Here is a 25,050-nt window from a genome sequence, read left to right as displayed (position 1 = left end):
AAATAAATATTTCCATGATAAAAAAAAAGTATGAGCATTTTTAAGGCTTTTAATAAACATCACCAAATAGCCCTCTAGAAACATGGTACCAATTTATAACTCACCAGGAGGGTATGAAGGAACCCAGATTTTCATAGTAAGTTAGAAAGATCACTGTATTTTTATTCAGAAGGTAGGCCGAATATTGGTTGGTGTAGGTGAGCTTACCCTCAGCCATTGTGGTGCTTAAACACAAATGTTGGTCGGGCACAGTGGGTCACGCCTGTAATCCCAGCACTTTGGGAGGCCCAGGCGGTTGGATCACTTGAGGTCAGGAGTTTGAGACCAGCCTGGCCAACATGGTGAAACCCTGTGTCTACTAAAAATACAAAAATTAGCTCTGTGTGGTGGTGCACGCCTATAATCCCAGCTACTCGGGAGGCTGAGACAGCAGAGTTGCTTGAACCCAGGAGGCGGAGGTTCCAGTGAGCTGAGGTCACGCCACTGCACTGCAGCCTGGGTGACAGAGCGAGATTTCATCTCAAAAAATAGAAAATAAAAAATAAAATAAAATAAATGCAAATGTTGAGTGAATGTGTTTTTTGACTTCTCTTTCCTTGTAGACTTCCTCTCCTAAATTACCTCGCTGCCGAGAGGGAGGCTGGGCAGGTGATTTCGTGAAGGTTTCGAAGTGAGTACTAGCAGCTCATAAGAGTGGGGGTGGGGGTGGACACGGCTGGGGGGACTTTGCTCCTGTGTTGTTTTATTTTTTACAATAGCTTTATTGAGAAAAAATTTACATACCATACAATTCACCCACTTAAATTGTACAATTTAATCGTTCTTAATATATTCACAGAGTTGTGCAACCATTGCCACAATCAATTTTACAACATTTTTATCACCTCCCCACCAAAAGAAACCCTGTATCTATTAGCAGCACTTCCCATGTGCCCCCAACCTCCCTAGATCTAGGTGGTTACCAGTCAACTTTCTCTCTCTCTGATTTGCATATTCTGGACATTTCTTGTAAGTAGAATCTATATTATGTGGTCCTTTATGACTGGCTTCTCTCACTTGTCATAATGTCTTCAAAGTTTGTGTTGTAACATTCTGTATTCTTAATTTTCTAAACATAATGGAATTGCCTGTTGTAACTGCTGATGAACTCTGCAGTATGTCCTCCCCTGACATATATCAGTCATCATTCATAAAGGGAAACAATACAGATGTCCCATCACCCTGCCTAGTTGGTATCTTGTGTTTACTGTAAGCTGGCATGAATATTGATTCCATAACCATAACTAACATTATCTCATCAGCCTCTCCAGAGCTCCTGGAAAGGCTGGGAAACCTGATGTCACAGTGCATGTGGCAGCACTTTATAAACTGCATAGGGCTCACAGTGTGGGACTGTAGATGCAGATGCCATTCTCTCTGAGCTGGATGATGTTGAGCAAGATGTTTACCATGGCTGAGCCCCTGGATGGACACACTGATGTTCCCTACAGGGCGATTCAAAGACTAAAGGAAATTACATATGTAACAGGAATGTTGCTGTTGTGTTTAGCCCTCCCAGCCTTTCCACAGCTTAGACCAGAAGCTGATCCCTGTGGTTCCATATTGAGAGGCGGCAGAGTGTGGTGAGAGCCGCAGGTACTGCCTAGCTTTGAATCCTAACTATCTCATTTATTATCTAAGAGACCCCAAGCCAGTAATTTAACATCTCTGGTCTCCATTTCTGCATCTCTACAATGGGGTTAAAAATAGTTCTTACTTGAAAGGATCATTGTGAGGATTAAATGAATTCATATGTGTAAAATATTTAGAAGAGAGAGAAGCATTTAGGAAGCACTTGTAGATGTTGGCTATTATGATGATGATGATGATGACTGTTTCTTATCCCCATTCTGTCCTCATAGATAGGCTTCGACCATATTATTCTCACAGACATTCTGGCAGGTGGTGATGTTTATGAGTTGCAGGAGCTTTGGGATCTTTATGGTGCCATAAATGCTTCATATGAAGGGTCTGTTTGGGAGAAGTAATTGCAGATCAAGAAAAGCAATCGTTATTTTGAATATCAGGAATCTTCTTTAGTTGTGAACTACATTAAAGCCTTAAGCATAGGAATGTCAGCTTTCCAAAGCTGTAGTATCAGAAGTATTTTCTAAACCTTATGTTGGTAAGAATTAGCCAGGGGTGTTCAAGAGAGAGAATACAGTCACAGATTCTTAGTTTCTGTTTCTGGTTGGGCCAGTAAAACCCCTTCTTCATTCCTCTTTTCCACTTACCACTAGAGACAGAAACTAAAACCATGGATTCAGGCTGCTAAAAGCCTAAAATAAAACAAAGCAGAACAACAACAAAATAAGGCAGGTTGGACAAGTTTGAATTAGACATAATCAATGAATGATATCCCCTTGGATTTCTGCCAGCATCTGGGAATGCACATGACCTAGAGTAGAAATCTCTGCAAGATCTTCATCCATCCAGGATGAGCATCCACATCTCAGGGATGGTTTCAGAATTACCTTGTTTCAAATAAGGAGAAAGTATTCCTCAAACTTCTTCCTACCACATACTCTCTCGCATTTCTTCCATGCTCAAACTGGCAGAATTTTCATGCTAAGGTGTGGTAATTATGTCATCTCTTGTTTTACTCGTAGGAAGCAACATCACAGTCAGGTTAAAACCATGGGTATCTGATTCAGACATACCAGGGTTTGAATTCAGGTTTCAGCATTTAACTGGCTGTGTAAACTTGGAGAAGTTACTTAACCCTGTAAAGTAGCAATAATAACACCTATTGCCAAGAATTGTTCTGAGTCTTGAACACACAGGAAGAGTACTCAGCATAAAGCTAGTACCTAGCTTGTTGCTGCAATTAAGTTATGAATAACAACAGTGCATAAGGAGTAAAGTAATAAGGCAGGTCTCTCTACGTTTTATGGTTCTAAAACATAAAAGTGTTAGGTAACATGTGCTCTGTAAATGGCATCTATAGTAGGATGGTGCTGGCTGTCACCTTCAGCCACATTTGTTAGTCTCTGTAGCTGTCAGCACCTTCCAGATGCTTTAAACAGGCTTTGATTACAGTTAGTCTTTGTGATTCTTGAAGTTTGATTCATTGCTTACATATAGTTAATCTAGGCCAGCCTGACAGAGAATGTGATAGTAAGACCAAGACATTTTGCTAGCCTTTACCTTTGGTCACATTTTATGGACGAAGTAAGGGGAGTCATAGATGCCTGTAAGTCAGAAGGAGCAAGTGCTTAATGTCTTTTAGTTCAGTTCAGAGTCCAGTTCTAAAGACTGGATTACAAATCATTTCATTACTTAATCTCTTGCACTAAGTCTTAGATGAAAGATAAAAATATATATATACCAGTGGGATGGCCAGTTATCGAATTTAACTACTTAAGATATACACGGGAATAGTTTCTCAAAGAATAGTCATTATTCTAGTTTAGAATTTACTTGAGCAGTTGTTGCCTTCAAAATGGCACTATCTTGAAAGAGCTCTATGAGAACTACAAACCACTGTTCAAAGAAGTCAGAGATGATGCAAACAAATGGAGAAACAGTCCATGCTTATGGACAGGAAGACTCAATATTGTTAAAATGACCATACTGGCAAAAGCAATTTATAGATTCAATGCTATTTCTATTAAACTACCATTGACATTCTTCACAGAACTTTTCTAGAAAGAACTATTTTAAAATTTATATGGAACAGAAAAGGGCCCAAATAGCCAAGGCAATCCTAAGCAAACAAAAGCAAAAACACCTGGAGGCATCACACTACACAACTTCAAACTATACTACAGGGCTACAGTAACCAAAACAGCATGGTACTGTACAAAAAGAGACACATAGACCAATAGAACAGAATAGAGAACTCAGAAATAAGACCGCATACCTGCAACTATCTTCAACGAACCTGACAAAAAAAGCAATGGGGGAAGGATTCCTTACTCAATAAATGGTGTTGAGATAACTGGCTAGTCATATGCAGAAGATTGAAACTGGACCCTTTCTTTACACCATGTACAAAAATTAACTCAATATGCATAAAAGACTAAATGTAAAACCCAAAAATACAAAAACTCTGGAAGACAACCTAGGCAATACCATTCCGGACATAGGATCGGACAAAGATTTCATGATGAAGACACCAAAAGCAATCACAACAAAATCAAAAATTGACAAATGGCATCTGATTAAAGTAAAGCACTTCTGCACAGCAAAGGAAACTGTCAACAGAGTGAGCAGACAACCTAGAGAATGGGAGAAACTTTTGCAAACTATGCATCTGACAAAAGTGTAATATCTAGCATCTATAAGGAACTTAAATTTACAAGAAAAAAAACAACCCCATTAAAGGATGAATAAACACTTTCTAAAAGAAAGACATACATGCAGCCAACAAGCTCAACATCACTGATCATTAGAGAAATGCAAATCAAAACCACAATGAGATACCATCTTACACCAGTCAGAATGGCAGTTATTAAAAAGTCAAAGAAATATGGCCAGGCACTGTGGCTCACACCTGTAATCCCAGCACTTTGGGAGGCCAAGGTGAGCAAATCACCTGAGGTCGGGAGTTTGAGACCAGCCTGACCAACAGGGAGAATCCCCCATCTCTACTAAAAATACAAAATTAGCTGGGCGTGGTGACTCATGCCTGTAATCCCAGCTACTCAGGAGGCTGAGGCAGAAGAATTGCTTGAACCTGGGAGGCAGAGGTTGCAGTGAGCCCAGATTGTGCCATTGCACTCCAGCCTGGGCAACAAGAGTGAAACTCAAATAATAATAATAATAATAATAATAATAATAATAATAACAACAACAACAACAGATGCTGGTGAGGTTGCAGAGAAAAAGGAACGATTGTACAGTGTTGGCATGAGTGTAAATTAGTTCAGTCATTGTGGAAGACAGTGTGGTGATTCTTCAAAGACCTAGAGACAGAAATACCATTTGACCCAGCAATCCCATTACTGGGTATATACCCAAAATAATATATCATTTTATTATAAAGACACATGCATGTGTATGTTCATTGCAGCACTATTTGCAATAGCAAAGACATGGAATCAACCTTAATGCCCATCAATGGTAGACTGGATAAAGAAAATGTTGTACATATACATCATGGAATAGTATGTAGCCATAAAAAAGAACAAGATCATGTCCTTTGCAGGAACATGGATAGAGCTGCAGGCCACTATCCTTAGCAAACTAATGTAGGAACAGAAAACCAGACACTGTATGTTCTCACTTGTAAGTGGAAGCTAAATGATGAGAACACATGGACACAGAGAGGAGAACAACACACACTGGGGCCTATTGAAAGGTGGAGGGTGGGAAATTGGAAAGGATCAGGAAAAATAACTACTGGGTACTACGCTTAATGCCAGGGTGACGAAATAATTTGTACAACAAACCCCTGTGACACAAGTTTACCTATATAACAAACCTGCACATGTACCCCTGAACTTAAAAGTTAAATTAAAAAAAAAAATCACTATTAAAAATATTTACTTCCATTTTTTGCCACCCTCTCCTCCCACTTTTTTCTCCCTCCCCATTCCCCAACATCCCCCAGTACACTCTTTTTCCTGAACCTGAAAATAAGTTGTAGATGTCATGACATTTCACCCCTAAATACTTTAGCATGCATCTCTCAAGATTAATGACATTCTCTACAGTTTCACAGTATCACTCATATCTAAGACATTTCATAGTGGTTTAATAATATTTAATATATAGTTTATATTTCAATACCCCCCTTTGTTCCCCCAGATGTCTCTTATAACTCCAGGATCCAATCAGAGCTCAAATACTGCATTTCATAGTTGTCTTTTTAGTCTCTCTTTATCTAAACTAGTCCTCACCCTTCCCCATTCCCTACCAAGACATTGACTTTTATGAGGAACCCAGGCCAGTTGTGTTGTAGAATGTCTCACATTCTGGGTTTCTCTAATTGATTCTTCATGGTAAGATTCAAGTTAAAGATTGTGGACCAGAACAGGTGATCACATGTCCTTCTTAGCTTATCAAATTAGGAGGCATATGACATCAGCTGATCCCTTGGTTGGTGTTACTAAGTTTTATCACTTGGTCTAGGTGGTGATCTCTAGATCTCTCCATTGCAAAGGTTCTTTTTTTCCTTTATAAATAATTAGTAATTGTTTGGAGTACCACTTTGAATCCTGTTCACCCACACCCTTTCACCCAGTTTTAGCATCCATTAATGATCCTTGCCGAATCAGTTATTATATCGGGGATTGCAAAATGTTAACTTTCTAATTCTACCATTCTATATTAATTGCTTGGAGTTTTTTTTATAAAGAAGAATTTCCTTTTCTCCTTTTTTCTTTTTCTATTGCTTTCTCTCTTTAAAATCATGGACTCATGGATTTTTTAAAAAACTGTTTTATTTTAGATTCAGGAGATACATGTGCAGGTTTGTTACAAGGGTATGTTGTATGATGCTGAGGTTTGAGCCTCTATTGATCCTGTCACTCAGATAGTGAATACAGTACCCAATAGGAAGCTTTTCAGTCCTCTCCCGCAGCCCCTTTTGGAGTCCCCAGTGTCTGTTGTTCCCAGCTCTATGTTTATATGTGCCCAGGATTTAGCTCCTACTTATAAGTGAAACCTCCAATATTTGGTTTTCTGTTTCTGCATTTGTTTGTTTAGGATAATGGCCTCCAGCTGTATCCATATTGCTGCAAAGGATGTGATTTCATTCTTTTAAATGGTTACATAGTATTCTATGTGATATATATATATCTCACATTTTCTTTATCCAGTCCACCATTGATGGACACCTAGGTTGATTCCATGTCTTTCCTGTTGTGAACAGTGCTGCGATGAATATATGTTTGCATGTGTCTTTTTGATAGAATGATTTATTTTCCTTTGGGTATGTATATACCACCCAGTAATGGGATTGCTGGGTCAAATGGTAGTTCTATTTTTAGTTCTTCGAGAAATCTCCAGACTGCTTTCTACAGTGGCTAAACTAATTTACATTCCCACCAACAGTGTGTAAGCATTCCTTTTTCTCAGAAGCCTCACCAACATCTGTTATTTTTTGACTTTTTTAACAATAGCCATTCTGACAGGTTTGAGATGGTATCTCATTGTGGCTTCAATTTGCATTTCTCTGATAGTGATGTTAAGCATTTATTCATATGTTTGTTGGCTGCTTGTATGTCGTCTTCTGAGAAGTATCTGTTCATGGCCTTTGCCCACTTTTTAATGGGGTTATTTGTTTTTTCCTTGTTGATTTGTTTAAGTTCCTATTCTGGATATTAATCCTTTGTCAGATGCATAGTTTGCAAAAATGTTCTCCCATTCTGTAGGTTGTTTGTTTACCCTGTTGATAGTTTCTCTTGCTGTGCAGAAGCTCGTTAATTTAATTAGATCCCACTTGTCCATTTTTCCTTTTGTCACAGTTGCTTTTGAGGACTTCGTCATAAATTATTTGCCAAAGCTGACATCCAGAAGGGTATTTCCTAAGCTTTCTTCTAGGATTTTTATAGTTTTGAAGTCTTACACTTAAGTCTTGGATCCATCTTTAGCTAATTTTTCTTATATAGTGATAAGAAAGGGTCCAGTTTCATTCCTTTACATATGGTTAGCTAGTTTTCCCAGCGCCATTTATTGAATAGGATGTCCTTTCCCTGTTGCTTATTTTTGTCAACTTAGCCACAGATTGGTTGGTTGAAGGTATGCTGTTTTAGTTCTAGGTTTTCTACTCTGTTTTAGATTATTTATTTATTTATTTTTGAGACAGGATCTTTCTCTTTCTCTGTTGCCCAGGCTGGAGTGCAATGGTGCAATCATAGTTCACTGTAACCTCAGACTCCTGGGCTCAAGTGATCCTCCTGCTTCAGCCTCCCCAGTTGCTAGGAGTGCAGGCATGTACCACAATGCCTGGCTAATTTTTTTAAATTCTTATTTTTGTAGAGCTGTGGTCTCACTGTGTTGCCAAGGCTGGTCTCAAACTCCTGGCAGTCCTCCTACCTCGGCCTCCCAAAGTGCTGAGATTATAGCCATGAACTACTGCACCCAACTGGATTCATGGATTTGTATTGTTCATTGTGTTATAACTCATTTCCATCATCCCTTTTTTTTTTCTATAATACTTATGTTTATTAGTGCTCAGATTGTCCCATGTTTGGCCAGGGAGAACTTCAGGATGGCTCTTATGCCTTTGTGCTGTATTAGTATTTGAGTACGTGCTTGCTTTTCAGTGCAGCAAGATATTCCAGAATAATTTTGTTCAGTCCAGGAGTCAGCTGCTTCTCCAAAGAGGCCTGGGTCCTTTTGGTGGAGAATAGTTATAGAATTCAAGATCTATGGGCACACTGCATTGCTATTGGATATCTTTGCTTCTAGGCTCTTTTAGTAGGTAGAACTAGTAAACACATTAAAAAAAATACGCTCTATCCTGTAACACACATAAAATAGTTTTACAGTTACTATACTAATGTCATTATCAAAAACAAACTCCTAGGTAAAGCTCAAGATTTCTTGTGGTTCTTTTTGTCCTTAGACTATATCACACTAGGCCGGGTGTGGTGGCTCACGCCTGTAATCCCAGCACTTTGGGAGGCTGAGGCAGGAAGATCACGAGGTCAGGAGATCGAGACCATCCTGGCTAATAAGGTGAAACCCCGTCTTTACTAAAAATACAAAAATTAGCCCAGTGGCGGGCGCCTGTAGTCCCAGCTACTCAGGAGGCTGAGGCAAGAGAACGGCATGAACTCAGGAGGCGGAGCTTGCAGTGAGCCGAGATTGCGCCACTGCACTCTAGCCTGGGCAACAGAGCGAGACTCCATCTCAAAAAAAAGGAAAAAAAAAAAGAAAGAATATATCACACTAAAGTTCAGGATACTGTTTTCAGAAGTTATTTGAATTATTTCTCATATAGGTTAAGATATCAATTTAATACACAATTACATTCACTTGTTTCTGTCTGTGTTCAATTTTAAGGTTTTTGAAAATCCTTTTTATTTAATTTACTCTTGAATGTGTAGAACATTTACACCAATGAAGAGTTAAAATTGTACAGAAAGATATACTCAGTGATGTCTCACTCCCATCCTTATCATCCCCTCCACCTCATTCCCATCCATCCCTTATAGGTAGTTGCTTTATTAGTTTCTGGTTTATCTTTCCTATACTTCTTTTTGGAAAAGTAAACATACATATATATATAATTATATATACATATATAAACATTATATAATTTAATAATATACATATATAAATTATATATGTATATATGTTTTTATATTTCTCCTCCTTTGTTTCTATATCCTAGGTATCGGTGAACTATGGCCCACAGGCCAGCTGCCTATTTTTATGAAGTTTTATTGGAATATAGCCATGCTCTTTCATTTTAAAAATTGAGATTGCTGATCCATGTGGAATTTATTTTGGTGTATGGGTTTACTTTTTTCTAAATGGCTATTGTCCCAGCACCGTTTATTTAAAAATCCATCTTTCTCTAGTGATTTGAGAAGCCACCTTTATCGTATTCTAAATCTTTGTATGTATCCGAGTCTGTTTTTGGATGCGTTATTCTGTGCTAGTGGTCTCTCTATTCCTATGCTATTATGTACCATGCTGTTTTCCTCATAAACCATAACAGTCATTTTTAGTGTTAAGGAAAACAAGAAGGTGATGCAGAAATGCTGGTCTCATCTATTAATGTGAATCTTATGGAGGAGCTTTGTTTTCCTAAATTATTAGGGGATTTTAGTACTTGTCATAGCTGGAATTTATTTTGAAATAAGAAAATAAGACAAATCCTGTCTGCTTCTTAGAGAACAAAAGATTATCACAAGTATTCATTCCTCAGTGAAAATATTAAAGATTTTTCCAGATCAAATCCATTTCCTCTTGGAGAGAGAAGCTTTTCCTTGTCACGTATTACTTTCCAAGGTATTCACTTGCTTGACTTTTCAGTCTGTGGCCTGGTTCTGACCCCTCAAAATGTTGGAGTGCCCCAGGCTCTTCTCTAACCTCCTCTCTTCTCTGTCAACACTCACTTTCTGCATGATCTCAACCTGGTCTCAGGTTTGACTGTCGTCTACGCAGTGATGACTCCAGAATTTATGTTTATATTTCCAGCCCAGTTCTCCTTCTGGACAGCCATTTGCCTGCTTGATGTTTTCAACGGGAATATGCAACACAAACCTGACACATCCAAATTAGTCTTCTTAATTTCAACCCTTTATACCCCCTCCCCTAATTGTGCCTCCGAAGTCTTCCCTAGATCTCGGTAAGTGGTGACTCTATCTTCCTAATTGCTCAGATTGTAAACTTTGGAATTATCCTGGCCTCCTCTCTTTATATCACCCTATTCAGTCTGCCAGCAAACCCTGTTAAGACTACTGTTGAAATACATCTGTTGTCTGAACTGCCAGCCCCTGACCGCAGCCATCATTTCTTGCACTGGCTCAAGTAAGAACTTCCTGACGAGTCTCCCTCTGTGTTATCTCTGCATAACCAGTGTGACTCTTTCAAAACATAGGTGCAAACCTTTTACTTGTATACTCAGAACCCTGCAGTAGCATGCCACCCAGTCAAAGTAAAACCCAAAGTCCTTACCATGGCTTACAAGGTCCTACCTGACCTCACTTTACATAAAGTAGCACCCCTCATCGCTCTGTGGTCCCCATTGCCTGCTTTATTTACTGCCACCTGACATATCCGCATGCATGCATACATAATCTCTTTTTCTCTCTGCTACAATGTAAGCTCCACGAGAGGAGACACACTCTCTTATTTACATACCCCCAGTCTCTTTAACAGTGCCTAGTCCATAATAAGCACTTGGTGACTATTCCACATACGAATGATCAGATCAGTATTTTTTTAATTAATTATTTTTTATTATACTTTAAGTTCTAGGGTACACGTATATACCATGGAATACTATGCAGTCATAAAAAGGGATGAGTTCATGTCCTTTGTAGGTACATGGATGCAGCTGGAAACCATCATTCTCAGCAAACTATCGCAAGAACAGAAATCCAAACACCGCATGTTGTCACTCATAGGTGGGAATTGAACAGTGAGATCACCTGGACACAGGAAGGGGAACATCATACACCGGGGCCTGTTGTGGGGTAGGGGGAGGAGGGGAGGGATAGCATTAGCAGATCAGTATTTTTAAATGGTCACTTTGCTTTCAGTGTGGAAGGTGGAGAGCTGAAAGACTGGAAGACCTGTTGGGAAGTAATAATCTGCATGAAAGATAAGAGCCTAAACCAGGGCTGTGGTGTGAGGATGGAAAGGAAAGATGATGTGGAGACATTTTGGAGGTAGAGTTAATAGAAATGCCAGTGGTTGGATGTGGGGCAGAGGGAGGAGTTGAAGGTCACTGCAAGGAGCCCCACTTAGGTGTCTGGTTGGGTAATGGTGCTATAAGTGAGGGAAGGCAGGAGAGACCTGATTTAGGGGCTGATGGTGGGACATGTGGGTAATTTCCACAACTCAAGCGTCCAGAAGGGAGGTCAAAACACAGATACACTTTGAGTCATCTACAAAAACAGGAAAAGACAAGGACAGATCCTTGGATTTGGCTGTTTGGAGGTTACAAGGGGCCTTCGAGAAAGTGGTTACAGTGATTTGCTTTGGAGCCCAAGCCAGATTGCAGTAGATTGAAGGGGAAGTGGGACATGAGGAACTGGCCAGTAACATAGGATACTATGAAAAAAGGAAAGGGATGGAACAGTATTTGGAAGAAGAGTCTAGATTAAGAATCATGTCTGTAATATTTGAGGAAAGAGTAATTAGAAATTAAGTAGGGGGTTAATTGATGTGGCAGGATCCTGGAAGGATAGGATAAGACCTTCCAGAAGAGATTGATTGACCTTGGACAGGAGGAGGGAAGGTGGATAGTTTTCCTCCAAAACAGACAGAGCTTGGAAAGGATGGGTAAGTTATTCAGGATGGTTGAGGGGAATGGGGAATTTAGAGAATTTCCTTTTGGTTTGGCTTCTCTTTTTTTTTTCCGTTTTTCAAAGTGGGAAGACAGACTGACTGTTGAGCTTGTTGAGGCAAAGTAGAGTGGCATCTTGAAGTAGAACAGATTTAAAACAGAAAAAGAGGCTGACGAGGGGTAAGAGAGGCAACTTTTGAGCTGCTTTGAGGACCTACCTAATTAAGGTTGGAAACATGAGCTCCTACTATTTGCTGGATACTCTAGTGAGTACCAGAGTGGAAGATATACTTCCTGTCCTGCAAGAGCTCGAATTCTAATTTAGGAGACATTTTCACCCACAAAAATCAGGAATGGCAAAAGGAGCATATTGGCAGAAGGTGCACATTGTAAGTGAGGAACAAATGAATGAGTAACACTGGTGATGTGACATCAGAAGAGAGAGTAATCATTATGGTCAGGGAGTGTCTTACAGAGGAGATAGGAGTCAAGCTGGATGAATTTTGATGGTCAGAACAGGATCATGAAGAAGGCATTTTGGTTTAAGATTTGGTGTTGTGGGAGCGATAGTAACTTTATTGTCAGTCTAGTTACAACAGAGGGTTGACCCCGGAAAATAGCATATTCACCTGAAATTCTTTTTGGATGATAATAACAATGGCACTGTGCTAGTTACTTGTCTTAATTTGGCTGCTATAACAAGTTACCATATACAGGGAGGTTTAAACAACAAACATTTATTTCTCATGATTCTGGAGGCTGGAAATCTGAGATCAGGGTACCATCATGGTTGGGTTCTTGTGAGAGCTGTTTTCCTAGTTATGTCCTTAATTGTCTTTCCTTGGTATGTGAACATAAGGAGTGAGATTTTATGTTTCTTTCTCATCCCCATCATGAGGGCTCCAATCTCATAATCTCGTCTAAACCTAATCAGCTCTGAAAGTCCCACCTCCAAACACCATCACATTGGGGATTAGGATTTCAACATAAGAATTTTGGGGAGACACAAATATTCAGTCCATGGCAGCACCTTATATGTGCATTACACCAACTCTGTTGGGTAGATTCTGTTCAATAAGGTAGGTATCCCTGCGCAAAGAAGGTAGGAGGAAAGTGTCACCAGTGAGAAGTAGAAGGGCTGTTTATGAATCTGATTGAGGAGCTCATAGCTAAGGAATACGAGTTTCTGGGATACCTTGGCTTTATTTGCATAACACTGCCCAGGATAGAGAGCAGAACATGGGTCAGCCACCTCACTGGTTAGAGATGTTGGGTGCCACGGCTCAATTGCTCGTCCCTGAGCCACAGAGAGGGCTAAGTTCAGGAATGGTGTGGGGCCTGGGACCACTACCAGTCCCTTCCCCTTGGCGTCAGAGTCATAGCTACGCCAGAGACTCCGTCTTGGAGCTGTCCTTGGCTCTGAAGTTGCCCGAGGTGGGACACTTACGGTGGGTCACTGACTTGGCCATGGGGAATAGAGCTGAAGAGAGAAAGCCAGCTTGGTAAAGAGAAGGAAAGGTAGTTTGATTAAGTTTTGTCTCAAAGTGTCTGTTTTTGGGTTTGTCCCTGCATTGATCTGCAAGGGAATGAGGCAAGTAATGGCCCCTCAGGGACTTTCAGGACTTTGCTCTCAATGTCAGCCGTCATTTTCAATCACCCTCTCCCTCCCAGCCATTAATTTTGGCCCAGGATCATGGGGACTTGTCCATCTATCACTCCTAATTGACACTAAATGATCTGTCAGTTTATTGATGAACGGCAGGAGTGGAATTGTCACAATATATTTTACTTTCTAACAACTCCTCCTGACAATTTTACCTTGTCCATCTCACTCTCCTCACATAAATCTCCATTGGCCGCTCATTCCTTCTCATGGGCTGTTCTGGTGCCAGCCACTTCCACACCATCTGCACGCATCAAGGACATCAAGATGGCGGTAGAACTGCTGTGTGCTGGTCCCGAGGTTATCCCCCTTCCCTCCTCCTCCTCTCTTTCTCTCTCTCTCTCTTTTTTTAATGGCATAGATGTTCCAAGAATACTAAAGGGCTTCTGTCCTCTCCCTCTATGTCATTGCCATACCAGAATCTTTTTGCTTCCCTTTAGCAGCAAATAGTTAACTCCTATTAGGCTAAAAAGTGTGAAAAGCAAAAACTCATGGAGCCAGAGGGCTCCTAGATCTGTAAGCACAGTTACAAACATATGTTCTGTCCTCTTCAACCAGCTCTGTTATAGGCTGTCCATCCCCATAGAAGTCAATTTCCCAGAAAGGTGTCACAGAGAGAAGGTTAGCTGGAGCTGCCCAGCTGGTGTGCCATATGCTGCATTGTGGGTGCCGGTGTGCCGTGATGTGGGCACTCCCTGCCTGTGGTGTAGACCTAGCCAAGGCCCTTAGGCTAGTCACCTGTGGCCACGAGAAGTCTCCATCCGTCAACCCCAGTTAGCCATTTATGTGTTATTTTTAACTGTTTCATGTCTTGAAAAAGCCAGGGAAGTCCTATGTCAGACATATATAAGGGCACACAGTTATTTAGTCTCAAGAAGATATACCTATGGATGTGAACATGCTTTATCCTGTACGAGGCCAAGGATGAGTAGAAAAGCTTAACAATATGTAAATAATGCAATTGATTCCCTCCCTCATACCTTTCCTGCTGCTGCTGGAGATCATTTTTATTAAAGGACTGTTTTGGTTTATTAACCATCATGACATTAGCATACATATCAAAATTAATAATTCCTTAATGTCATCTGATATCCACATCATGTTGAGTTACTTCCATTGTCTCAAAAATGTGTTTTATGGGTGGATTGTAAAAAGGACAAATCAAGGTCCATATATTGTATTTAGTCTTCCTTCCTTCCTTCCTTCCTTTTTTTTCATTTGTTTGTTCATTCCTTGGTTCTTCTGTTCTTTCATTCTTTCTTTCTTTCTTTCTTTCTTTTTTTTTTTTTTTTGATGGAGTCTCACTCTGTTGCCCAGCCTGGAATGCAGTGGTGCAATCTCGGCTCACTGCAGTCTCCGCCTCCCAGGTTCAAGCAGTTCTCCCACCTCAGCCTCCCAAGTAGCTGAGACTACAGGTGCGTGCCACCACACCTGGCTAATTTTTGTATTTTTAGTAGAGGCAGGGTTTTGCCATGTTGGCCAAGCTGATCTTGAACTCCTGACCTCAGGTGATCCTCCTATCTCGGCCTCCCAAAGTGCTGGGATTACAGGCGTGAGCCACCGTGCCTGGCCTAGTTGTTATATTGCTATAGTCTCTCTTTTATTCTGCAACAATCACCACCCCCCCAATTTTTTTCCCAATGCCATTGATCCTCTCTTCCTCCCTCCCTCCCTCCCTCCCTTCCTTCCTTCCTTCCCTCCTTCCCTCCCTCCCTCCTTCTTTTTTAGAAACAGGGTCTTGCTCTGTTACTCAGGCTAGAGAGTGCAGTGGCATGATCATAGCTCACTGCAACCTTGAACTCCTAGGCTCGAGTGATCCTCCTGCCTCAGCTTCCCAATTAGCTAGGACAGGTGCATGCCACCATGCCGGGCTAAATTTTTAAAAATTTTTTGTAGAGAGGAGGTCTTGCTCTGTTGCCCAGGTGGCCATGATGATTTCCTTTTTTAAAGAAGCTTGACCTGTAGAATTTCCCACATTCTGGATTTGGTCTGTTGCTTCCTAGTCAGGGTGTTTAACTTGTCTCTTTGTCTCTCATGTTCCCTGTTAAACTGATATTTAGGTGTAGCTCTAACTGGGAGTTCATTTAGGCCCAGTTTTGGCAGGAATACTTTGTAGGTGATGCCGTGTACATCCCACTGTATTGCCTTGAAGGCACAGGTATGAGAAGGCATAGGTGTCTGGTCATTCCACTTTCAGCCTGTGATTGACCAGTGGGGGAAGGGCTGTGTGAGTCTCCATTTTAGAGCCCCCATCAGACTCCCCTCTCAAGATTGTAGCATCTATTTATGATAGTTGCTAGAGCCATGATTTCATTAAAGGTTGTCAAGTGATGACTGTCTAATTTCCATTTATTAACAGAAATTCTTCTGTGATGAAGTCTCACCAGCTACTTGGCTGCTTGAAATACATTTTATACTTATAACCCTACCTTTTTGTCTTAGTATTTTTATTTTAAAAAATTTCAAACCTATAGAAAAGTTGCAGTAGTAGTACAGCAAACACCCATGCACATTTTTACCTTGAACAACCAGTTGTTAATATTTGCCTAAATGTGACTTTTCCCTCATTCTCTGTTTTTTAAATATCTTTTTTTATTGAACTAAGAGCTGCAGCTGCCTTTGCATTTGCATTACTATTAATAGTAACAAGCAAGTAGTTACTATGCAAGAGATGTTTGTCTATTTTGTTTGCATCTGGGTCTATAGTGCTTGGTACACATAGGTGCTCTGTACATATTTGATCAATGAGTAAATTTGGGGCATTTCTTACAGAGCTCTGATAATTGAAAAGGGTGTCCCTGGTATGACCAGGCAGCTCTGATTTCCAGTAAAGTAAAAGGACTTAATCCTTGACCTTCAGATTTTCATTGGTAAACACAATTTTGCTCATTTGGTTTTCAAGAAACACAAAACAAAATTGGAAGTATTGAGAATTGATTTTTCCCTTGCTACCCTCAGCCACAAAGAACCCAGAATCAGTATGGCATGACCGGAGTCCTGGGCGACGTGGGTGAACAGTTGTTTGGTTCTTAACTAAGTCAGTCAGGTACCAGAAATGAGCGTCCAACATTGGGTAAAATCTGATGGGGCTGTTGCATGTGAGATGGTTGAGAAGGGAAGGTCTTAGGGAGCTAATTGTGCTCCCATTCCCAGTGGCTGTGCCTAGAGTTTAGGGACTATGTCCCTATTTCTGTGGTTTTGGGAGATGCTTGTGTGAACTCTCTGCTTGGATCTCTGTCTCAATTTCACCGTCATGCATTTTGCTCTGCATAGATGTTTTTCTTTCACATGCCTTCCGAGATACAGTCAGTTTAGAAAGGATGGCTTTAGGACCATGCGACATCACATCTTTGTAATGTACATCTTAGATTTGTTTATTCTAGGTAGGCTCCCCAAAGTGTAATTTTTTGCTTTGCTCTCAGAGCCTGGATGGAAAGATGATAGAGGAAGAGCTAGGTAAGTTTTTATTTTCATGAACTTAGAGAATCCACAGTTATTTTGAAAAATTGGGATTCAGTTGCATTGTTTACGACAGGAAATCTTAGATGTTCAGCAAGATATGATGAGATGAACAACCCCCACACTGTGTACATTGAAATAACTAGTGAAAAATAAGTATCCTCGTTGAAGTAGGGAAAAGTGTGAGATGTGTCACACTCGTTCTATCCTTAGGCCTTTCCTGTCTTCACACATTTGTATTATTTTGGTAGGTTTCATTTGTTCTGGTGGGTGGAGAGGAATGAGAATAATGGATGGGTCATGGTGGAACAGCTCATCTGTGGAGCATGTTCCCTGTTAAACTGATAGTTAGACCTCGCTCTAACTAGTAGTTCCATTCGGGCCCGGTGTCCTTTCCTACTCAGCCCCTGAAGTGTATACAGTGAGGTGGGTACTTCCTGAAAGTCACTATTCGTGGGCACAGATGTAAAGGTAAGCATTTGTTCGTTCTGTGGACCCTTGTCCCGCATAGGCACCCGGGTATGATGTTAGACACAACCCCTTTTTGTAATGGTATATTGCTTTTTTTTTTTTTTTTTTTTGAGACAGGGTCTCACTCTGTTGCCCAGGTTGGAGGGTAGGGATGCAATCATAGTTCATTGTAACCTCAAACTCCTGGGCTCAAGCTGTCCTCCTGCCTCAGCCTCCTCAGTAGCTGGGACTACAGGTACTCCTGAGTAGTTGGGACTACAGGCGTGCGCCACCACACTCACCACATTTTTACATTTTTTGTAGAGATAAAGTCTTGCTATGTCACTGAGGCTGGTTTTGAACCCCTGATCTCATGCAATCCTCCTGCCTTGGCCTCCCAAAGTGCTGGGATTACAGGGGTGAGTCATTGTGCCTGGCCTGCCTTTTTGCGGAGTGAAGTGTCTTTGACCTTAAAGCTCAAATGTAACTAAGTTGAGAAAGGTGGATCATTTCAAGAGGGCTGGAAGAGAGAGAAAGGGAGTGGGATGTGGAGACAGTATACATTTTTAGATTTTAGCCTTTGTATAACATCATGTCTTCTTTTGAGACATTAGAAGTCCTGGTGAATTTTATTTATTTATTTTTAAAATAAAAATAAACATAGTATAGAATTCAAAAGATATGAAAGAGTGGGATATGAAACCTGAGTCTTTCTCTCCCTTCCTGACTTTCTCAGGCACCCAGTTTCCTCTCCTGGAGGCAACCACTTTTAACCAGTTTTTTTCGTGTTTCTCTCCAAAGGTACTCTGTGCAGGTTAATATATTTTCCTCACCCACCTACCAATACAAATGGGAACATATACATGCTGCACTTTTAAAAAAATCTCTAACAATATTTATTGCTGATCTTTCTGAATCTTGGTACGGAGTAGAAGAGCTTCTTTTCTTTTTTAGAAACAGGGTCTCACTCTGTCACCCAGGCTGGAATGAAGTGGTGTGATCATGGCTCACTGCAGCCTTGACCTCCCAACCTCAAGAAATCCTCCCATTTCAGCTCTTGAGTAGGTGGGACTGCAGGTGTGTGCCACCACACCCAGCTAATTTTTTATTTTTTTTTGGAGACAGGGTCTCACTATGTAGCCCAGGCTGTTTTTGAACTCCTGGGCTCAAGCCATCCTCCCACCTTGGCCTCCAAAAGTGCTGGGATTATAGTGTGAGTCACTGTACCTGTACCTGGCTGAACAGCCTTATTTATTTATTTTTTTTTCTGAGACGGAGTCTAGCTCTGTCGCCCAGGCTGGAGTGCAGTGGCGCGATCTCCTCTCACTGCAAGCTCCGCCTCCCGGGTTCACACCATTCTTCTGCCTCAGCCTCCCAAGTAGCTGGGACTACAGGCGCCCGCCACCTCGCCAGGCTAATATTTTGTATTTTTAGTAGAGACGGGGTTTCACTGTGTTAGCCAGGATGGTCTCGATCTCCTGACCTCGTGATTCGCCCACCTCGGCCTCCCAAAGTGCTGGGATTACAGGCGTGAGCCACCGCACCTGGCCTAACAGCCTTATTTTTAAGGGCTACAGAGTACTCCGAAATTTCCTGTTTCAATGAAAGTAATGATAGGCAGGCAATACAGGTGATATCTTCCCAGACTGAAGAAACCAGACCTCTATTGTTTATTCATGTGATAGGCATAACATCACCCTTGGAAAGTATTGTGAAGGCTTTAGACATGGTACACATAGATCCCATAGGCTAGGGAAGAGGTATGAAGGTGCATCAGCCTTTTTCTCATTGAGGATTTGGGTGAGCACTTTCATGCACTTCTACTTGCACTGATACAGTGACATTTGGCACAGAGCAAGCAGAGATGTTCTAGGTTATGTTCATTGCAGTTTAAGGCCTCAGATGGCTAGTGACTAGTGTCACAAAGCCCATTTACTTAGGCAAATGACTAAGCATGAAATCATTGGACTCTTGCACTTCTGTCGAGTGCTTCCCATTCAAAGGGGACCGCAGTGTATCCCCACAAGCCCTGCTGCAGCAGCATTTGGATACTTCGCTTCCCACTCTGAAAAGCGGAGCAGTCCTCCTGACAAGTGACCCCAGTCAGTTCCCTCCCTGGAGCAGAGGGGAGCACCCGATGCCCTAGGGAAGTGGCTGGAGAACACGCGGGGACTCGAGATGAACTTGCTGCCTGTGCATGTGTGCCAGGGAAAGGACAGCTGAGACCCTGAGGCCACACATTGTACAAGGGCTGTACCTCTAAGGGCCCGAGTCAGCAGAACTGTTTCTCAACTGCCTGTGGGCTGGCCTTGCAGGGAAGGCTGCCAAAAGATGGCCAAGTGCAGGCACAAGGCTTACCTCCCGGAGAGCCTGCTCCCAGCTTCCTCTCTGGCCTTCAGCTTTTCTTAAGTGAAGCTACCTTTGACCTTTGTTGTAATTAAAACAAAGAGTGTTCTAGAATGGGTTCTCAGGATGTCCTGTGAAGGCTTTGACTTTTGGCCCTTTACAGTTTCTAGTTTTGTAGAAATGAAAATGCTCTGGTGACTAGAGCAGGTCAGTTATTGGAGCCAAGAGTAGTATTGTAAAGTTAGAGGGTCTTAGAGGGTCAGGAAAGAAATGAGTGGTCCACAGAAGTGTCCCTTAAATGATAACAGCCAAAAGCACAGTCACCTGTGGAATATTCCTTTGATTTTTTGGACTGGCACAAAATGCAGAGCTTGCAAGAGTAGAAAGTTAGAGCCAGTCTCATCCAATGTCCTGTCAAATTCTAGTGTTTCTATTAAGTGCTTGCCGAGGTCTACTTGGACCCCTCTAGCTGGGGAACTTGGTAGAAACAGCCCCACTGATTCTGTTTTTAATAAAGTCCTTTTTAGTTGTACAAGCAAACTGATAGCTCTTTAATGATGTAAAAATTCAAACAAGACAGATAAAGCTAAATGTGCCTAAAACTGTTTACTCTGATCCTAGCCATCTCTCTAGAAGTAATTACTGGAATAGTTTGTTAGTATCTGTTACACACTTCAATACATGTATGTACAAAAGTCTATGTTTTTTTTTTAAGTAAACAGATCACATTAAGTACATTCTGCACCTTACATTCTTTTTTGTCTTTGCAGTAAGTACATCCTAGAGATGTTTTAATACACATGGATTTACAGCAGTTTTCTTACTGCCCCGTGATAATCCCGTGGTACGGATGCACTATTCCCCTGTTGGTGGACATTTAGGTTCGTTCTTTCTTTTTTTGCCATTATCTATCCCCTGAGATTTTTTTAGACAGCTCTAGACTTTAGGAAATTTGCAGCTTCATCCTCAGAAAACAGATTCTGGCTTCCAGGAATGTGCTGCAGAACCCGTTTGTGGATAGCCCACGTCTTGTCCAGTCCTTGTATTGTATGGACGAGGACACACACACACACGTACACACATTATTTATTGTGACTTCTTTTGCTGGCCACTGTGCTAAACACAGTTATCTTTTTCCTCAAAACAACTCCATTATTATCCCTGCTTGCAGATAAGGAAACTGACATTCACAAAGTTAAGTAACTTGCTCAGAGTCACACAGCTAGTGAGTAGCCAGCCAGAATTTGGACCCAGGTAAGTCTGATTGTAGGGATCTTGGTCTTATTCTCAGTGCTTTGCTGCCTTCTGTTTTTATGCCCCTTGACACCTGATACAGCATCTTTGCCCATGGTAGAGCCTCAGCAGATATTCTGTGAGGGCTATTTTGACAAGAAACCAACATGTTCAGCTTGTGAGAATAATAGCAAGGAATGCATGCATGACCTAAGCCCTTCCGAGCTTCCTTTGGCCTTGCTCTCTGCAGAGCTGTGCTCCAGCCAGCTGCCTGACCCACCAGAAGAAGGTGAGTGCAGAGGATGCAGCCTGTGCTTAGGGGTACTGGCCAAGGCCCTGCCAGCCCTGCCATTAAAAAGCTTAATTAGGCTAGTCATTAAGTTCAATTAAGCATTGGAAATGATTGTCCCGTCTAACCCTGCAGTGCCCTCTAAGAACTGGATCCATTCCAGGCAGCCCACTCAGGAGCCAGGTTCTAGTTACGGGTGCACCTGTAAAACTGCTTCTGGTTTCGGGGCCTGTGATGCTATGGCAGACTAGGGCAGAGTAGCCCAGAGCGAGGCACTCCAAGTACATGTTAAATTGGGTTACGTTTCTGCCTTTGAGGCCATTTCCTAAGTTTGTTTCTGAGCCACTTTCTCTTATTGGGTCACCTTTTCTCCAGGTGTCATTAGGAGTCAGGACATCTGCCTCTGCAGTGGGCACAGAGCAGAGCCCTGGGCTGGGGTGGGAGGAAGAGAGGTGTAGTGTAGCAGCCCCATGCAACCAGCTCAGTGCCCTTGGCCTCTGTCTCTTCAGCCTTACACACAAGAGATCTCAAAGGCCCTCTCCAACTCCAAAAGGATGTGAACATACTTTCTAGAAAAGCCATCTGAAACATACTTTCTCGCTGGCTTGCTTGAAACAAGTCCTTTTAGTTTCTGAGTTATTATATTACCTTGAAATAAAACAATTGACAAGCATTGAGGTGAGGCTGGGGGTCAGGTGAGTAGGGGTATGAATGAACCACCACAGTGTGTTTAGGATGAGCACACCAGGCTTTGCAGAGGGGAGTAGAAGGGTAGGTGGGCAGGGTAGAGAAGAGCTCCTGTGCAGGGCCTGGAATTCCAGGCAGGCCCTCCTTTTTTAGGAAATAGGAGCCACTGCGGTGTTGACAGTGCATGACTGGTGGTGCAAGGTATCACACTTTTTTTTTTTTTTGAGATGGAGCCTCGCTCTGTCGCCCAGGCTGGAGTGCAGTGGTGCGATCTTGGCTCACTGCAGCCACTGCCTCCCACACTTCTGAATGCCTTTTTGACATGGGACAACCTTGGGGTACTTGCAGATGTAAAAAGAAATCTGTTTCTCCCAATGTAGAGTCCTCTTGGCACAATGTGGAAACTGTTTTCTCCTACTATACCCTCAGTGCTCCACTTCTGACACCAGATGTATGGAAGTTTTTCTCCATACACTAGCCAGTTCTGCAGTGGACACTAGCTGGCTGTTCTACAGTTTTACTCAATTCTGATGCTATCTGCCTGGAGTTAACATCAGATCTCGCAGGTTCAGAGCTGAGTCCCACAAGACTGTCCCACATTTCCAGTGCCAGTTGTAAGCCTTGGGTGGTTTTACCTGTGCTTCTGAACCACTGGCTGTAAATCGAGCGTTCCTATGACCCCCTCTCCGGCTTGATTAATTTGCTAGAGTAGCTCACAGCTCAGGGAAACAAACACTTTACTTACTATCACCAATTTATTACAAAGCATATTTTATTTCTCTTTTTTGTTTTGTTTTGTTTTGAGACAGAGTCTTACTTAGTCACCCAGGCTTGAATGCGGTGGCGCTATCTCGGCTCACTGTAACCTCCACCTTCTGCCCTATGTGCCTCAGCCTCCTGAGTAGCTGGGATTACAGGCATGTACCACCACGCCCAGCTAATTTTTGTATTTTTAATAGAGACCCAGTTTCACCATGTTGACCAGGCTGGTCTTGAACTCCTGGCCTCAAGTGATCCACCTGCCTCAGCCTCCCAAAGTGCTGGAATTACAGGCGTGAGCCACCATGCCAGGCCACAAAGCATATTTTAAAGGATCCAGATGAAGAGCTATATAGGGCAAGGTTTGGAAAGGACCCAGTTGTAGGAGCTTCTGTTCCCATGGAGCTGAAGTGTGCCACCTTCCCATCAGGTGAATACATTCTTGCTCTCCAGCCCAGAAGCTCTCAGAACCTAGTCATTTTGGGTGTTTATGGAAGCATCATTATGTATGCACAATTGATTAAATCATTGGTCATTGGTGATCAAATCAACCTTCAGCCCATCTCCTCTCCTGAGGTCAGGGAGTAGGTTCCCCTGGCAACCAGCCTCCCTCCTGAGACCATCCAGGAGTCCCCCCATCCATCTATCTCCCATCAGTCATTCATTAGCATACAAAAAGACGTATCACTTTGGAGATTCCAAGGGTTTTAGGAGCTGTGTGCCAGGAAACCAAATATTTACAGTTGGCCTTTAGAACTGAGAAAGTCCACTTGTAGGAGGATTTTCTTCTGCCTCTACTACCCCTGAGACAGCAAGCCCAACCCCTCCTCCTCCTTCTCCTCCTCCTGATCCACTTCCAGTTAATGAGTAGTAAATGTATTTTTCTTCCTTCTGATTTTCCTCTAGCTTACTTTATTGTAATACAGTATATAGCACATATAACGTACAAAATATGTATTAATTGACTATGTTACTAGTGAGATTTCCAGTCAACGGTGGGCTGTATGTGGTTAAGTGAAACTTCAACTGTATGGGGGGCCAGTGCCCTAACACCCACATTGTTCAAGGGTCATCTGTATTTAGATGAAGACCAAATATATATTTCTTATTATAAATCACAGTAACACACTCTTCTTAAGGGCTCACTCATCCTCATTCTTTATAGCAAGAGTTCTCTTTTCAGGCTAAAGTTGTGGAAAGGGTGTGCTCATCTTTTTCCTCTGGGTTTGCCACCTTTTTCTCTAGCAGATATTGACGATGTCTCTCACATCCTTAGAATTCTGCTTCTCCTGCATCCATTTCAAATCATCGCTTTCTCTTCTGAAACTATATATGAAGTTGAACTAATTATAATTATGTGAGGTTGCTTTTTCCATAGGATTTGTATTCCTTCCTGACTAGAATGAGTTCTCATTTGAGATGTGCTATAGTAATTGGAGTTAAAAATCTGCGGTCAACAGAAAATCCCATTAACAGAAGCTTAAACAGAAAGGAGTTTGTCTCGCAAAAGCAGAGGTCCAGGGCTTAGCAGCCCAGGGCTATAGGCACCCCCAGAGCCAGGAGGGATGGAGCTCTTTCCCTTCCTGCCCCCCCATCCTTAGCATGCGGGGCCTTTGTCACCATGCTCATGCCTCCTGGTTGTGGGATGGCTGCTATACCGCCAAGCCTCACCTCTGTTTTCCAGGCAGAAAAAAGAGTGACATGAAAGTGATGGTGAAGGGCTCTTTCTTAGCAAGAATTTGTTTTTTGGAGGTGAGGGAGAAGAATGTGCTGCATCTTTCTCCCGGGACTACCCCTCAGCCCCAGAGAAGCAGGGAAACAGATTTTTAGTTGGGTCATTGTCACCCCAAACAAAACTGGTATTTGAATCAAGATGGGGGAGATGACTTTGGGTGGGTGCCAGGCTATTTTCTGTGGTCTGACACCATCGAGCTGAGTTTCAGAAGTCACTGGATGAGGCTGCCCTAATATAAAGACTGTGTCATGTGATGGGGAGGGTTAGGTGTGTAGGTAGCACAGAAACCATTTCACCTCATTCTAGAAGCTTCCCAGAGGTGGAGAATCCTTCAGAAAGATATGAAAGCCAGAAAAAGTTGCTTTTTAGACAGGATTAAACAGAAGTGACTAAAAGGGAACCAAGAGGCAGAACAAGTAAAGTAGGAGATGGAAAAAAATGAGAGGGCTACCTGCTGAGAAACTGAGAGGTAAATT

At 42.0% G+C, this 25,050-nt stretch overlaps 1 protein-coding gene across 3 annotated transcripts in view; it reads left to right on the top strand.

Annotated features, from left to right (window-relative positions):
- IFT43 (intraflagellar transport 43) overlaps positions 1–25,050 on the top strand; it is a 96,772-nt gene that overhangs the window by 35,424 nt on the left and 36,298 nt on the right. For 2 of the 3 annotated variants that reach the window (XM_017961378.3, XM_017961380.2), the window contains exons 3-4: positions 603–670; positions 11,205–11,333. In XM_017961378.3, coding sequence (XP_017816867.1) covers positions 603–670; positions 11,205–11,333 — 197 coding nt within the window. The remainder of the gene's footprint in view (positions 1–602; positions 671–11,204; positions 11,334–25,050) is intronic. The other variant, XM_017961379.3, reaches the window with a different exon arrangement.

This window comes from Papio anubis, chromosome 7, assembly GCF_008728515.1.
Source record: "Papio anubis isolate 15944 chromosome 7, Panubis1.0, whole genome shotgun sequence".
Taxonomy (NCBI): domain Eukaryota; kingdom Metazoa; phylum Chordata; class Mammalia; order Primates; family Cercopithecidae; genus Papio; species Papio anubis.
This window is presented reverse-complemented; position numbering and strand designations above follow the sequence as displayed.